The 14,253-nt window shown below is 43.2% G+C and overlaps 1 protein-coding gene across 3 annotated transcripts in view; it reads right to left on the reverse strand.

Moving 5' to 3' along the window:
- MOB1B (MOB kinase activator 1B) overlaps positions 1-14,253 on the reverse strand; it is an 84,729-nt gene that overhangs the window by 17,887 nt on the left and 52,589 nt on the right. For all 3 annotated transcript variants that reach the window (XM_073340404.1, XM_073340403.1, XM_073340406.1), the window contains 2 exons: positions 12,169-12,335; positions 5,568-5,661 (listed from right to left, as the gene is read on the reverse strand). In XM_073340404.1, coding sequence (XP_073196505.1) covers positions 5,568-5,661; positions 12,169-12,223 — 149 coding nt within the window. In that variant the 5' untranslated portion in view covers positions 12,224-12,335. The remainder of the gene's footprint in view (positions 1-5,567; positions 5,662-12,168; positions 12,336-14,253) is intronic.

The raw sequence follows: 14,253 nt of genomic DNA on the forward strand, positions 1-14,253 counted from the left end.
GCAACACCTTAACAATCCTTCACATTTTATTTATTAGAAATAGTAGCTCTGACCATGACCCACCTGAAGGAAAAAAAATTCAAGATATGGCCTACATAGTTTTTGTACTGATACCACTTTTGATTAGAGGTGGGATTTTTAACCACAATACTTTATTGGTAAAAGTCCTAGTGTGGATGCAATTATACTTGAATAAAGGTGCCTTATACTGGTATAACTTAGGTCATGTCTACACAGCAAACTTTTGCAAACAAGTTACATCGGCATAAAGCTGATGCAGTTAGTATACCACTTGTGTGCAAGCATACTTAGTTCCTTGTATCGGCACTGCATGGACTCAGGAGTGCGTGTGTTGATGCTCTGTGCGGTGCACCACAGGTTTCCCATTGTGGTGGGATGTAGGTGCTTGGTCCCACTGCCTTTTGGGAAGATCTGGCAATGCATTGTCAGGCAGAAATGAGTCATGCAGGGGTGATCTGGGAGCAAGGGGTCACCTTACAGGCAAGCAATTTTCTCCATCCTATAAGGTCATCTACATCCCATAATTTTCCTACCTTTTAAAAAAAATCCCACAAGCCTGCGTGGCCCTCCTCGCTGTCTGACATCTCTGACAGAAGCATGAAGCCTGCATAGCTCTGCACTATTGTATTGAGCATTGCAAGCACAGGATGCATGATCCTCTGGCATTTGCAGAGCTGCAAGAAGAACCAAATCAGCACAGAACATGATGATTTCATAGAGGGCCAATGCTGTGGGACACAGTGAGAACCAATTCAAGATTGTTGGTGGTGTTCAAGGAGCAGCTGCAGATGGTGCAGCACTGCTTCTGAGCCAGAGAAATGAGACCTGATTGGTGGGATTGCATCGTAATGCAGGTTTGCGATGATGAGCAGTGGCTACAGAACTTTTGGATGTGCAATGCCCCATTCCTGGATCTGTGTGCTGAGCTTGCCCCAGCCCTCGAGCACAGGGACACCAGAATGAGAGCTGCACTGACAATGGAGAAGTGAGTGGCGATCACACTGTGGAAACTTACAATGCCTGACTGTTACCGGTCAATGGGAAATCATTTTGGAGTTGGAAAATCCCCTCTGGGGGCTGATGTCATGTAAGTGAGCAGGGCCATTAATCGCCTCCTGCAGGACTGTGACTCTTGGCAATGTGCAGGACTTAGTGGATGGATTTGCAGCAGCAGGGTTCCACAACTGCAGTCAAATATATCCCTATTTTGGCACCTGACCAGCTTGCCACAGCATACAGCTACAGAAAGGGCTACTTTTCTATGGTTATGCAAGTACTGCGGGATCACCAGCGATGCTTTACCAACATCAAAATGGGCTGGTCAGGGAAGCTGCACGACACTCGCATCTTAAGAACACAGGAATGTTCAGAAAACTACAAGCTGGGACCTACTTTTCCGACCAATGGATCACGACAGGCGATGTTGAAATGCCAACAGTGATCTGGAGGGACTAGCCTACCCTTTGCTCTCCTGGCTCATAAAGCCATACACCAGCCATCTTGACGGCACTAAAGAAAGATTCAACTACTAGCTCAGCAGGTGCAGAATGACAGTTGAATGTACTTTTGGCAGACTGAAGGGAAGCTGGCGTTGTTTACTCACAAGATTGGATCTTAGTGAGAAAAATATCCCAATGGTTATAGCTGCCTCCTGTGTCCTGCACAATATCTCTGAAGAAAAGGGGGAAAAGTTGCTGCCTGGATGAAGAACAGAAGTGGAGCGGCTGTCTGCTGAGTTTGAACAGCCAGACACAAAGGCTATTAGAAGAGCTCAACATGGAGCTATATGGCTCAAGGAGGCTTTGAAAAAACACTGACAGTGAAACCACAGTAATGGGTTGTGATGTATTGTGCTCTACCTGCGCCTTGCTGTCTTGGGGCTTGTTAGGAATTATGGAGTTCTGTACTCGGTGTATATTTATGAATATAACAGTGTCAATGCACCTATTTATTTTGTGGTGCTTGCTGTACATTTATGACTATTGCACAGTTTGTCACTGATCCTGTGAGTTGTGTCAGACCGTACAGCAAGTGGGTGCTTTCACTACCATTAGGCATTCTGCAGCATATGCTGGGAAGTAAAATATTATTTTCTAAACAATAAAATTTTATTGAGTAAGGCAAATATTGTAAAAAAAATTCTGTGCAAATTAAAAGCAAATGCATTAAAGCCTTAATAAATTTATGGAACAGAACTTAAGAAGTGGAAAAAACATTCAGGTTCATTTTAGCTACACACAACCACCATGGCTTTCACAGGTCAGTAGATATGAAGCTGTGGTTCTCCTTAACATCCCTCTAGAGAGGAGTGGTAGGGTTAGGGATGCCATGGTAGGGTAGGCCTCTGATGCCATGTGGAACATAGAGGGGGATTAGGGAGGTGCTGTAATGGAGTTTTCCAGAGACTGCAAAGGGAGGCAAGTCCGTGATTGTTGAACCTGCAGGTCCACAAGAGTCTGCAGCATCTGTGTTTGCTGCCAGAGAAGCCCCATTACATCCTGGTATGTCTCCCTCCCTTTCCTTTTCCTGGTGGGACTCCTGTGCCTCTCTCCTGTCAGGTCTTTCCTTCTCCATACAGTCTGCATTCACCCTCCAGGCCCTATGCTCGTGGTCTGATGCTGCACTGGCTTCCCAGATTTCACTGAACATGTCATCTCAAGTCCTCTTCTTTCTCCTCCTTCTCTGGCTCAGGAGTTCTGCGGGTGTGAAGGGAGAATCCCTCCAGGCTGCAACAGCAGCAGCTATAGAAAAACATTCAGAGATACCATTGTCAATTAACATCATTAATTTGGGCTTGAATAGGGACTGGGAGTGGGTGGATCATTACAGAAGCAGCTTTGCCTCTCCTGGAATTGACACCTGCTCATCTATTGTTGGGAGTGGACTACATCCACCCTGATCGAATTGGCCCTGTCAATACTGGTTCTCCACTTGTGAGGTAACTCCCTTCTCTTCATGTGTCAGTATATTTATGTCTGCACCTGTAACTTTCACTCCATGCACCTGAAGAAGTGGGTTTTTTACCCACAAAAGCTTATGCTCAAATAAATCTGCTAGTCTTTAAGGTGCCACCGGACTCCTTGTTGTCACTGTCAATATAGTGACAATGGAAAGCAAAAGTTAAGATTCAGAACTCCCTTCTGTCGCTCCCCTAGAGTTTTAAATAAGACATGCTTATTGACACGTCTGTTTCGGAATGCTTATGCACGGCACCACTCACAGCACCAGGCATGGTGAGTACGGCCCACCAGGGAGAAGAGAAATGACGAGGGATTGCTCAGTTGCATGGAACGATGAGTAAAGGGCAACAGTATTGAATACTGGCACTGTTTTCCAGAGGTGGTGGTGATTTTAGCTGATATCTCACTCCTCAGGGTAACAAAGGCATGGAGAGCACAGCTGCTAATGGTGTCCGGAAGCCACCCAGGCCAGTATGCCACTAGCCTGTTTGCTGCAATGATGCCTACCAAAGTTATTGCTGACTGGCGTGGGAAAGTCCTACCCAGAGGAAGAAATAAGGTGCCATCCCTAGAAATCTTCAGGAGAGGATTGCAGAATACCACCATGGAAGTTTTATCAAGATCTCAGGAGGATTAAGGAGACATCCTGGTATACACAAACAAACTGCTCTGCATAATTCTACAGTGGAATGAAAAGCAGATAACTCTACCTCTTGTTGTTGTACCGCTTAGTATGAGTAAATTAGTGAAAAGTCAATAGGTGTGTCTTGCTAAGCTGGGGGCACATCATTTTAATGGGAAATATTTTTAAACCCTTACCCAAGGTTCCTTCGCTGCATCAGGCTTGCCCGTGCTCAGCTGCCAGGACTGACTGGACTATAGTGGAGCCTCAAACAGGTCCTGGCTCATGTCGTAACTGGACCCCCAGGTTGAATGTCCCCCATCCTCCTGCTCTTCCTTCTCCTCCTCTTCCACACAGTTCACGGCAGGGGCCTGTGACTTGAGCTCCTCTGAGGTATCCAGAGTAGTCTAGAGGGTAGTAGTGGGGTCTCCATCAAGAATGGCATGCAGCTCTTTGTAAAAGTGGCAGGTCTGCAGCTCGGCACTGGATCGACTGTTGGCCTCCCTGGCTTTCTGATATGCCTGCCACAGCTCCTTCGCTTTCACACAGCCCGGCTGCTCATCCCTGTCATACCCTTTCTCTTGCACCCCCGGTGCAATCTGCTTGTAGATGCCCACATTTCTACAGCTGGTCTGTAGCTCTGCCTGCACAGCCTCTTCTCCCCCGCACAGGCCCAGGAGAGACAATTATCTCCAGGCCGGAGCATGTCCGGAGCGTGTAGCCGGCATGGTCAGCTGGGCAGTTGCACCCAACAATGGAGAGCTGCTAGGCATGCTCACCAAACTGGACAATCAAGAAAAGGCGTTTCAAAAATGTACAGGGCTTTAAAGGAGAGGGTGGCCTTCCAGTCTCAGTGAACCCTGGGCAGTGAAGTTCACAACTGTGAGCAGAGCAGTCAGTGTCGAGCATTGTGGGACAGCTGCGGGAGGACTGTTTGGGTTGACACAGGTAATGCAGTGCCTACACTCGCACTGTCAACCTCAGTACAATGATGGCTCAACGCCACACGGGGAGGTGCTGATATTGCCTCGCTGTAACAGAGCACTTATATCAGTGGGAAACAAATTTAAGCGTAGACACATGTGCAACTAGATCAATGCAAGGCAGCTTGCGTCAACCTAACTTTGTTGTCTAGACCAGGCCTTATTTTCGTATGGAAAGAGGAATAAACTCTGCTAGTAGAAGGCACTTTTATACTGGTCTAACTGCACCACATTAGGCTGGTTGCGTGGGTAGACAAGCACTCTTCTGAATCTTTATCACTAACTTAAGTCCACCAAGTAAAGATAGCATGCTTGCTTCCAATCAGATAAACAGTATTGCAGATGAATAGTTTCACTGTATTCCTTAACTACTACAAATCAAAAAGTTCATGTTGCATATGGAAGTAAAACAGAGAGATGGGGAAGATACACACGCACACTTTTTTATAAAATATTTATGTGTAATATCAAGTTCTTTTCAATATACAGAAGGTTTGTTTCCCTGTTTATTTTACATTAGAATTTCAAGTATTTTCCACTCTGGAAGACATTGGAGAACTGCAGAACTAATAGAAGTACAAGATGACATGTATCAAGTAAGTCAAACTTCAGCAATTGAGAGGGGGAGGGATTTCTGTTCAGACTGTTTAAAACTGTGGTTGATTATTTTTGTAATATCTAGTTAACTAAAACACATGAAAGAAAAGCTTTCAGTATCCCCAACCCTTCATTTAGGGGGTTAAATGGAGATCAGTCTGCCTTCCAGAGACTTTGTTTTTGTTGGAGAACTCACTGGGAAAGATCAGATTGGACATTCATGATATTTCTAAGATGGGGTGGGGGGGGGTTTGAACCTCAGGCCCTCCCCGCCCCCACCCCTGTGTCAGGCCTTCTTTTTATATCATAAAGCAACAAGAGAGGGCACAACATTTTCTCAGTCTTTGTAAGTCACTTAATGCAAGAGGAACTGAGCATTCTTACTTTGGGCCAGCTGACATCACTGGGCAGCTCTCTTCTGTACAGAAGTCTGTAATAGTACCATAAAGCATATTTATCTGGTTGAAGAAGTCCACAGCTGTGAAGAATTTAAACAGTCAGTTAGCAGTCTGGTAACAGTCTACCAACAATGCAAACTTCATGCAGTTCTAATTACAAAATACCCACTGCTGAACAGGTGTACAGAGTTTTGTAATGAAGCTTCCTCATTGTTAATTGCTTTTTAAATATTACAAAGGAAATGTGGGGCACAGACAAAACAGACAGTTGAGTGGAAACGTTATATTAAAATCCATTTCCATACGATGATTTCTGTCCTGCTGGTTATGAGCCAACTATTAAGAATTTATGTTTAGCCTTTTAATGTACTTAAAAACATTGCACTTCATTTAGCAGTGCATTTCATTTAGCATTTGTTTATTTTGGGGGTATGCTTATTACACGTTCTGGGAGAGAGCGCTCTGAAATATTTAATAATATTGCACCTTTCGCAATGAAGGAAAACAGTAACCATATATAATCTATCTTGGCCAACAATTTTTTAAAAAGAGCCTAAACATTTTTTTTCAAAGTTGCTGGGCACCCAGCACCTCCCATTTTAATTTGGGGGGTGCTGGGTGCTCAGTGCTTTTTAAAAATCAGGCCTCTTATTTAGGCGCTTAACTTTAAGCTCTTGTTTTTGAAAGTCTTGGTCCCTGTAAGCAATTTATAAAAATAAGCCTACTTTTCCCCCCATTGACCATCCTGATTGCAGTTGGCACTCTCCATGTTGCTCCAATGCCACCCAAAGGAATGCTTTAGGAGCATATTTTCTCTCAGTTCAATGTAAATTACAGGCAAAATTAAAGCAGGAGAATCAATCAAAAGCTGTATTTCATGGAACAACTCTGTGACTGGTAACAGTTAAATACTTCCGGTTCTATGAATAACACTTCATGGGGATAAAGGTTCCACCTGTCATCCTGCAATTATTCCCATCTGCCTTCCACCCAGGAAGAATCCAGCTACTGTAATAGTCTCTGCTGGTGAGCTGACATAATACAAATCCACAAGAAAAGATGATCTATGATATTTTTAACAAAAAAATTTTGATGTGAAATTTAGACAGATTCAGCTGCAATTTCCAAAATCTATTATTTCATTTTGTCACTGCTAAATTATTTCATTTTTTGGCTGCATGGCTAGATTTGACAACGTGAACAGATGCACAGTTAGTTTTGTTTCCGTCTGTCTGCAGACTCAACCAAAGCACTAAGGGTACTTCTACACAGCAAACAGCAGCCCGTGGCAGCATGACTCAGAGTCTGGGTCTACAGACTCAGCCTCGTGGGGCTTGCACTTTGGCACTAAAAAGAGCGATGTAGACCTTCGAGCTATGGCTGGAGCTCAGGCACTGATGCCTAGGTATGGGGGTGGGCCTCAGAGCCCAAGCCCAAACATCTGTGCAGCTATTTTTAAGAGCTTTAGTGCAAGCCTGAGTCTGTAGACCTGGGCTCTGCAACGGGTTGCTACTTGCTGTGTAGATGTACCCTTTGGGTAAGTCTACACAGCTGATGTTAAAGCCCTGCTGAGGCTCCAGCACTGGGAGAGAGCTCTCCCAGCGCTGTAAAAAAAACAAAAAAAAACCCCACCTCCGTGAGGGGAAGGGCTCCCAGCGCTGTAGCACTGTCTACACTGCCAGTTTATAGCACTGAAATTGCATTGCTCAGTGCACCCCTGAGTGAGGAAAGTTTCAGCGCTGTAAGTGGCAGTGTAGACAAGCCCGAAGAGACTTAAGACCTTCTACTATTTATCTTCGTTGGGCAAGGTGTGTGAAACCAAATTAGGGCCACTTCTATGCCTGTGTCATGTTGAGATGGATCCCAAAAATATTCAATTAATGCCCTCGTTCAGTCAGCTTGACAAACAAATCACATCCTTGAATGTCATTTGAATGAGTGTTCAGCTAAGAATAAGGCTCTTCCCTCCCAATGCACAAGTAGCTGAATATTCTATTGACTCATCTTTGGAGCTGTCAAGGTTCCTTCCCCACTCTGAACTCTAGGGATGAGGGAACCTGCATGAAAAACCCCCTAAGCTTATTTTTACCAGCTTAGGTTAAAATTTCCCCAAGGTACAAACTATTTTACCTTTTGTCCCTGGACTTTATTGCTGCCACCACCAAGCGTCTAACAAATATAACAGGGAAAGAGCCCGCTTGGAAACGTCTTTTCCCCTCCCCCAAAATCCTCCCAAACCCTACACCCCCTTTCCTGGGGAAGGCTTGATAAAAATCCTCACCAATTTGCATAGGTGAACACAGACCCAAACCCTTGGATCTTAAGAACAATGAAAAAGCAATCAGGTTCTTAAAAGAAGAATTTTACTCGGAGAAAAAGTAAAAGAATCACCTCTGTAAAATCAGGATGGTAAATACCTTACAGGGTAACCAGATTCAAAACATAGAGAATCCCTCTAGGCAAAACCTTAAGTTACAAAAAGACACAAAACCAGGAATATACATTCCCTCCAGCACAACTTATTTTATCAGCCATTTAAACAAAACAGAATCTAACGCATATCTAACTAGATTGCTTATAACCCTTTACAGGGGTTCTGACCTGCATTCCTGCTCTGGTCCCGGCAAAAGAAAAAACACACAGACAGAGAGAACCCTTTGTTCTCCCCACCACCTCCAGCTTTAAAAGTATCTTGTCTCCTCATTTCGTAATTTTGGTCAGGTGCCAGCGAGGTTATCTTTAGCTTCTTAACCCTTTACAGGTGAAAGAGTTTTTCCTCTGGCCAAGAGGGATTTAAAGGTGGTTAGCCTTCCCTTTATATTTATGACAGGAGCATTCAGATAGACATTTTTGTACTGATAGCTCTGTAAATGTCACCTTCCAATTAAGGCTATCGGTTAGAAAATGCGGCACTCCCACAAGTACAATCTGCAGAACGCTAGGGAGCACTGTGGGTTTTGCAGTGTTTACATGAAACATCATGCTTAGCCATTTCAGTCTCACTGAACCTGTTATCCAAGGCTGGGGCTGAGCTTGGGGCAGGGCAGTAAGAAAATAACTTGCACTGCTCAGTAACAAACCCCCAGTGAAAGGCTTTAACTTATTCTAAAAGGAGTTCTTTCAGGCAATCCCCTCATGGAAAAGGGATCCACCCTCAGAACTCAAGGATTGTCAAGGTAAGTACCTGAGGTAGGGGAGAGGACAGAAGAGGTTCTTCAGGCTCCATAAATGACACTTAAGGAAAGTTACTTCATAGACTATATGCAGAGCACACCCAACAAATTCCTGCCAATTATTTTAGTTCATCCGACTTTTCAGCAGATGTAGTAAACACAGGCTATAAACTGCATTTTGCAAGCGCAATCACCAAGGAGCAAATCAGCTCAAGACTGGTGGATCACGTGTTTAGTGCACATTCTTTGGAGAAGCAGAAGCAGCAAATGGCAAGACATCATTCAGGGAGGGGAAGAGGGAGGTAGTCATAGAAAGGGAGGGTTGTTAACACTTGTTGGGAAAAAAACAACACCTTAAATTATTAAAATCTTAATAGGAAATTTTAATATCAAAAGAACTGCAAGCAGATTTTGTATATTGCAGCCCATTTGAACTTTCCGGTCTTCGAGAGCTGTTAATTAGGTTTCCAATCTGCATCCCCCCAAAACCCCACAAACCCTGATGTTTCCTTAAATGCAGACATGCCCAAAACCACACGGGCTTTGAAAGTATGACTGTTATTGCTTTGAAGCCCACATTCTGAGTTTCAAAAGGGCATGAAGCATATCTCCCAACCTCCAAATTCATCAGCGTGTGACAAACAAGCACAATGTGGGCCACCTGTTTTTGACACATGTAATGCAGTGCCTTAGGCTTTTAATTTCCCCTTTTCAGTCAAAGAGATGAAGGTTGTAGAGTTTTTTTTAAAAGCAGTTTCTCCAGTTATTGAAGAGTGTGTTATCTGGTGATTAAAACAAGTAAAGAACCAAGGTTTGTGGGTTTTATTTCCACAGCTGTCACTGTGTCCTGGGGGAACACATTTAAAATTTTGTACCTCAACTTCTTTCTTCTCTGAAAAACGGAGAATAGCAGGCTTCTCATAAGGGGGTTCTGAAGCTCATATGTTTATTGCACATGTAGGACCTTTAACCCAATAATTTAAAAATATTTTAATTTTTTTGCCTTTCAACTTCATTGAAAGTTCCCACAATAAAACTATTTTGTAAAATGGATCAACTATTTAACACACGTATGTAACCCACTGCCACAAAACATCATAGAGGTCAAGGTCAAGGTCTGGCAAGATTCAGAAAGGGTTAGGCATTTATATGGATAAGAAGAACATCCACAATTATGTTAAGTGATACATAAACCCTCATGCATCAGCCAACCACCCCACCCACTGTTCAGGATAAGGAAGAAACTTATATGGGCAATTAACTCCACAATTACCCAATTCAGGGATTCTACCATTTTCCTCTGAATTACCAAATATTGCCCCCTGTCACGAGACATGACATCAGATGAGACACAGCACCAGTCTGATCTGGCAGGGCAATTCCTAGGTTCCATTTTTCTACTCCATTGTTCTTCGCCCAGCAGTTTTGAAACGTTGCCCTCTCTGCTCCCTTAGACCGAGGCACACTGCTTTACTCTGTACAAGTGTGCCTGCAGCCTGAGGAGCACATACCCTTCTACTAGGGAGGGCACCAAACATTAGGCCTTCTTTATATATCCTAAAAAGGTAACAAACCCAATGTTGGTCCTTTACAGGCCACTTTTAATAGGCTTTGATGGTGGCAAACTGGAGAGCAACTGAAAGCAGGAGTAGTATAATTGGTATATGAAGCATCCTTGGTAATGGTTTAGTCACCAAAATTAGTTTTGCTTTTTAGACAGTTAAAAAAAAGTCTGTTCATGCTAAATTCTGTACAAGACCTATTTCGATGATTTAAATATCCCCCTGTAATGTTGGAGAGTCATACCATAAGGACGGTCCTTTGCTCCAGCAGCGCTTTAAGGATCCTCAAAGTGCTGCCGCGGCAAAGGACCATCCTTAAAGCGCTGCCGCGGCAGCTCTTCAATGTCGCTGCCCCTTCCCCGTTGGTGGCCCTGCCTGTACGTACCCTGCCAGAAGGGTCGCCTACAGGGGAGGCAAAAGGGGCAGGGACATTAAAGCGCTGCCGCAGCAAAGGACGCTGCAGCACTTTAACATCCCTGCCCCTTTTGCCCCCCCCCCCGGCCGCTGACAGGTGTGGGGGCAAAGGGAGCAGCTGCCCCGGGGCCGGTGATTTAAAAGGGCCCGGGGCTCCGGACACCACTGCCGTTACTGCGGCCACGGTGTCCAGAGCCCGGGCCCTTTAGATTGTCACAGGAGCCCTGGGTGGTGCGGGCCAGGCAGCCTGGAAGGGCTGGCTGGGGAATGCTGACTCCCCCAGCCCCGCCCCTTCCACCCGAGGCCCCGCCCCTTCCGGGGAACAGAGCCACCCTGACTCCGTACCAGTAAGTCTCCTGAGTTACTTTCATCCCTGACTGCACACCAATGCATACAACATTGTACAACAGGGGAAGCACACCAAACCACCAAGTCCCTGCCCTGAAGAGTCTACAGTCTAAACGCACAACAGGTAGAATATCAAAATTACATGGGGCTTACGGTTATTACAGCCAAAACTCTCCATGAAATGTAGGGCTGTAGGAACTTTTGATGGAGGGGGCTGGCTCCCTGAGTGTCTGTTCCAAGATGATGGGGCACCAGGAAAGGCAGTACAAAGGAGACAAAAAGGAGAGGCATGTGCAAAATATAAAGGATGGGAGTTGTAGGCAGGGATGGTATTCAAGAGAACTTTGTAAGTGAGGAGAACCTTGAACTTACTACAGAAGAGGGGAAGCCTGTGTAAATATTCAGAGGGTGGGGAAAGAAGAAGGGGAAACATGGTCACAGCAGGCAGAAAGGATGATAATTTGGGCATCTCTTTTGCATAGACTGGATGGGAAGAAAGAGATAGGAAAAACCGCAAGGACGAAGTTATAGTAACCAAGTCAGGAAGTTAGCAGAACATAGGCTAACACCTTGGCAGGAACAAAAGGAAGAGATTAGCTTTGGAAATGTAAACAAAAATCTTAGAATTTGGTGAGGGCGGACAAAAGACATTCTACATATATGTTTATAATCTTCACATTTCTTTTAGACTTGACCCTGAGTAGTATTCATCTAAGCAAATGTTTGAAACTCAATGTGGAGAAGCATGTACAGTTGTGAAACACAGCTCTAGCTGGAATCTGAAGGAGTAAAACACCCTAGGATGATACTTAGTTATTTGCTAAAAACAGTGGTGTTTCCCCTTCACTACTCATCTAATTCATGAATGAGCATTTAGATTTTAACCACAAAGAGAAGAAATTTGTTTTGGAAAAACCCATAATTTCACCACATGGAACAGAGCGGTTCTGCTCTTTCAATTACAGTACAACACAGACTGACCAGTGCATTAAGAACCACACACTGCACAAGAGACAGATATGCAGTTGTCCTTATCCATTATCAGCCCACATCACTGCCCATCTCATGTAAAAAAGGTCAGTCAACTTACTATTAACTGCGACCCATTCATTTAAATCTTCACCCTCTGGCAGCATAACAGCCATCCGGAGATTACCGCTTCCAAGTGTGGCTTCTGCATGTTTTAACAGCTCATACTGGTGAGACCCCTCCGGAATGTTTTTCTTTGGTTTAAAGGTTTTAGAAGAGCGACTACCACTGCAAAGGGGAGAAGAAAAAAAGAAATAAAAGAACATGTAGGAATTGAGGGGAAGGAGAGAGGAGCAGAGAAGTTAAGAATCAGTGTAGCACTAGTGTGAACACCTTTTTCCCTCCAGATTTTTATTTAGATAAAGCAGGATGTTTACAAAAATAAAGAGCTACAAATTACAGAACTGACTTACATTTGTTAAACAATTGCTCGGAAATCAGATTACTTCCTATTTCACTGTATTCTCAACTATTAATATTATTTCAGAGCCAGCTGGAAAAAGGGGATACCCATCCTACCACCCATCTCATTGCAAACTGGGTCAAAGTCAAAACATTAAAAAGCACCTTACTAGAATCAAGATGACCACATTTTAAAGCCACAAAAAAGAAATTCTCTCCCGCCTCCCAAAGATTAAATGAGTAGAGCTGAGCTAATACTAGATTTTTCGGTTTAGGAGCCAAACAATAAAAACTGAAAAAAATTCCAGTTTGATCTGAACCAACAATTTTTTTCATTAAATCAGAAGACTTGTAAAAATTTGATTTTGAAAAAACTGAAATGTTTTGAGTTGACCCAAAAGGAAATTTTTTCAGTTTTTATATTCATTTCGAATAGACCAAAAGGTTTCAGTCCAATCAATTTTTTTTTTAAGTTTTTTGTTTTGATTTTGGTCTTTTGGGGTGCTTTTCACCTTTTGTGTATGTTTAGTTTTAAACTGGCCAGATTCAAAATTGAAATGTCATTTCAAAGTAAAAAGTTAAACTGAAATGTTTTGACCCTTTGAAATTTTTTTCCTTTACCTGCACTATTCCCCCAATTAAGCTAATAGTTTCAGACCCTGAAAAATGCATTTTTTGCTAAAATTTTTTTGCCTCACTCTACTGAGGAGACCGCTTGGGAGTGACAAGGAAGAATGGAGAGAAGGCAAAACCATTACATTTAAAATACTTTCTTTCACTGTGGAAAAAGGGTAACATTGAATAACTCTGAGAAAAATACATTTAAAAGCTAAAATCAGCATGTTCCAGACCAGCTGTAGTTTCATTGTATAGGGCTCACTGAAAATATAGTACACCACACTGAAGTGGCTGTTATTTATGAAGGTATAACCCTCAGGGTTCTCAGATGATTAAAAACAGTGCAGTGGTCATATTAATCTGCGGTCAACCTATTTACATGCAAATATTTACCTTCCCTAAAAAGATGGTGTGACACATGGCTAGAAAGGGTTAAACATCCTGCAAAATAAACAACCCTCAAAAGACATGTGGGGAGATAATGTTTGTGTTTTTGTGTATTTACATATGTATGAGTAGGGTCCTCCGACAATGTAATCAACAATCCCTGTCTATGTTGTATTCTGGTAATTCAGAGGTCAAAAGAACATCCTATCATTTAAATGAATTGTAAACACGGGATATCTCTCTATTCATCTCTCTTTGAAATGTATTGCAAATAATCTGTGAATAGTGGAGAAACAAGCAAATTGCCTTTTCTTTTATGTCATGAAATAAGATTTTCAGAAATCATCATATGTGACTTAGGTATCTGGATGGAGGCCTGAGGCTGGATCGCTTTAAGGGAACTGTGTTGTTTGGACTTGTGAGTAACCAGTGAAGTAATAAAGAAGCTGTTTTATACTGGTTTGGTAAATCTAAGTATTGGAATATCCACCAGTTTTATGGGGGATTGTCTGCCCCATTCTTTGCAGTTCACCCTAATTGAGTGACCTCAGCTGGCACCCCCTGGGACCCCGGTCACAGATGGTAAATCTCACACAGCAGCTCCAAATACACTTTATAAATAATTACTATTGTTTGGATCACTATTAAAGTATTAAAATATACTTAGCCACAGAATTGCTACTGCAGTGCTATAGTTATAGCTGAGCTGACACTTCCACTTCCAACCCCTATTTCCATA

Source organism: Lepidochelys kempii, chromosome 4 (assembly GCF_965140265.1).
Source record: "Lepidochelys kempii isolate rLepKem1 chromosome 4, rLepKem1.hap2, whole genome shotgun sequence".
Lineage (NCBI taxonomy): Eukaryota > Metazoa > Chordata > Testudines > Cheloniidae > Lepidochelys > Lepidochelys kempii.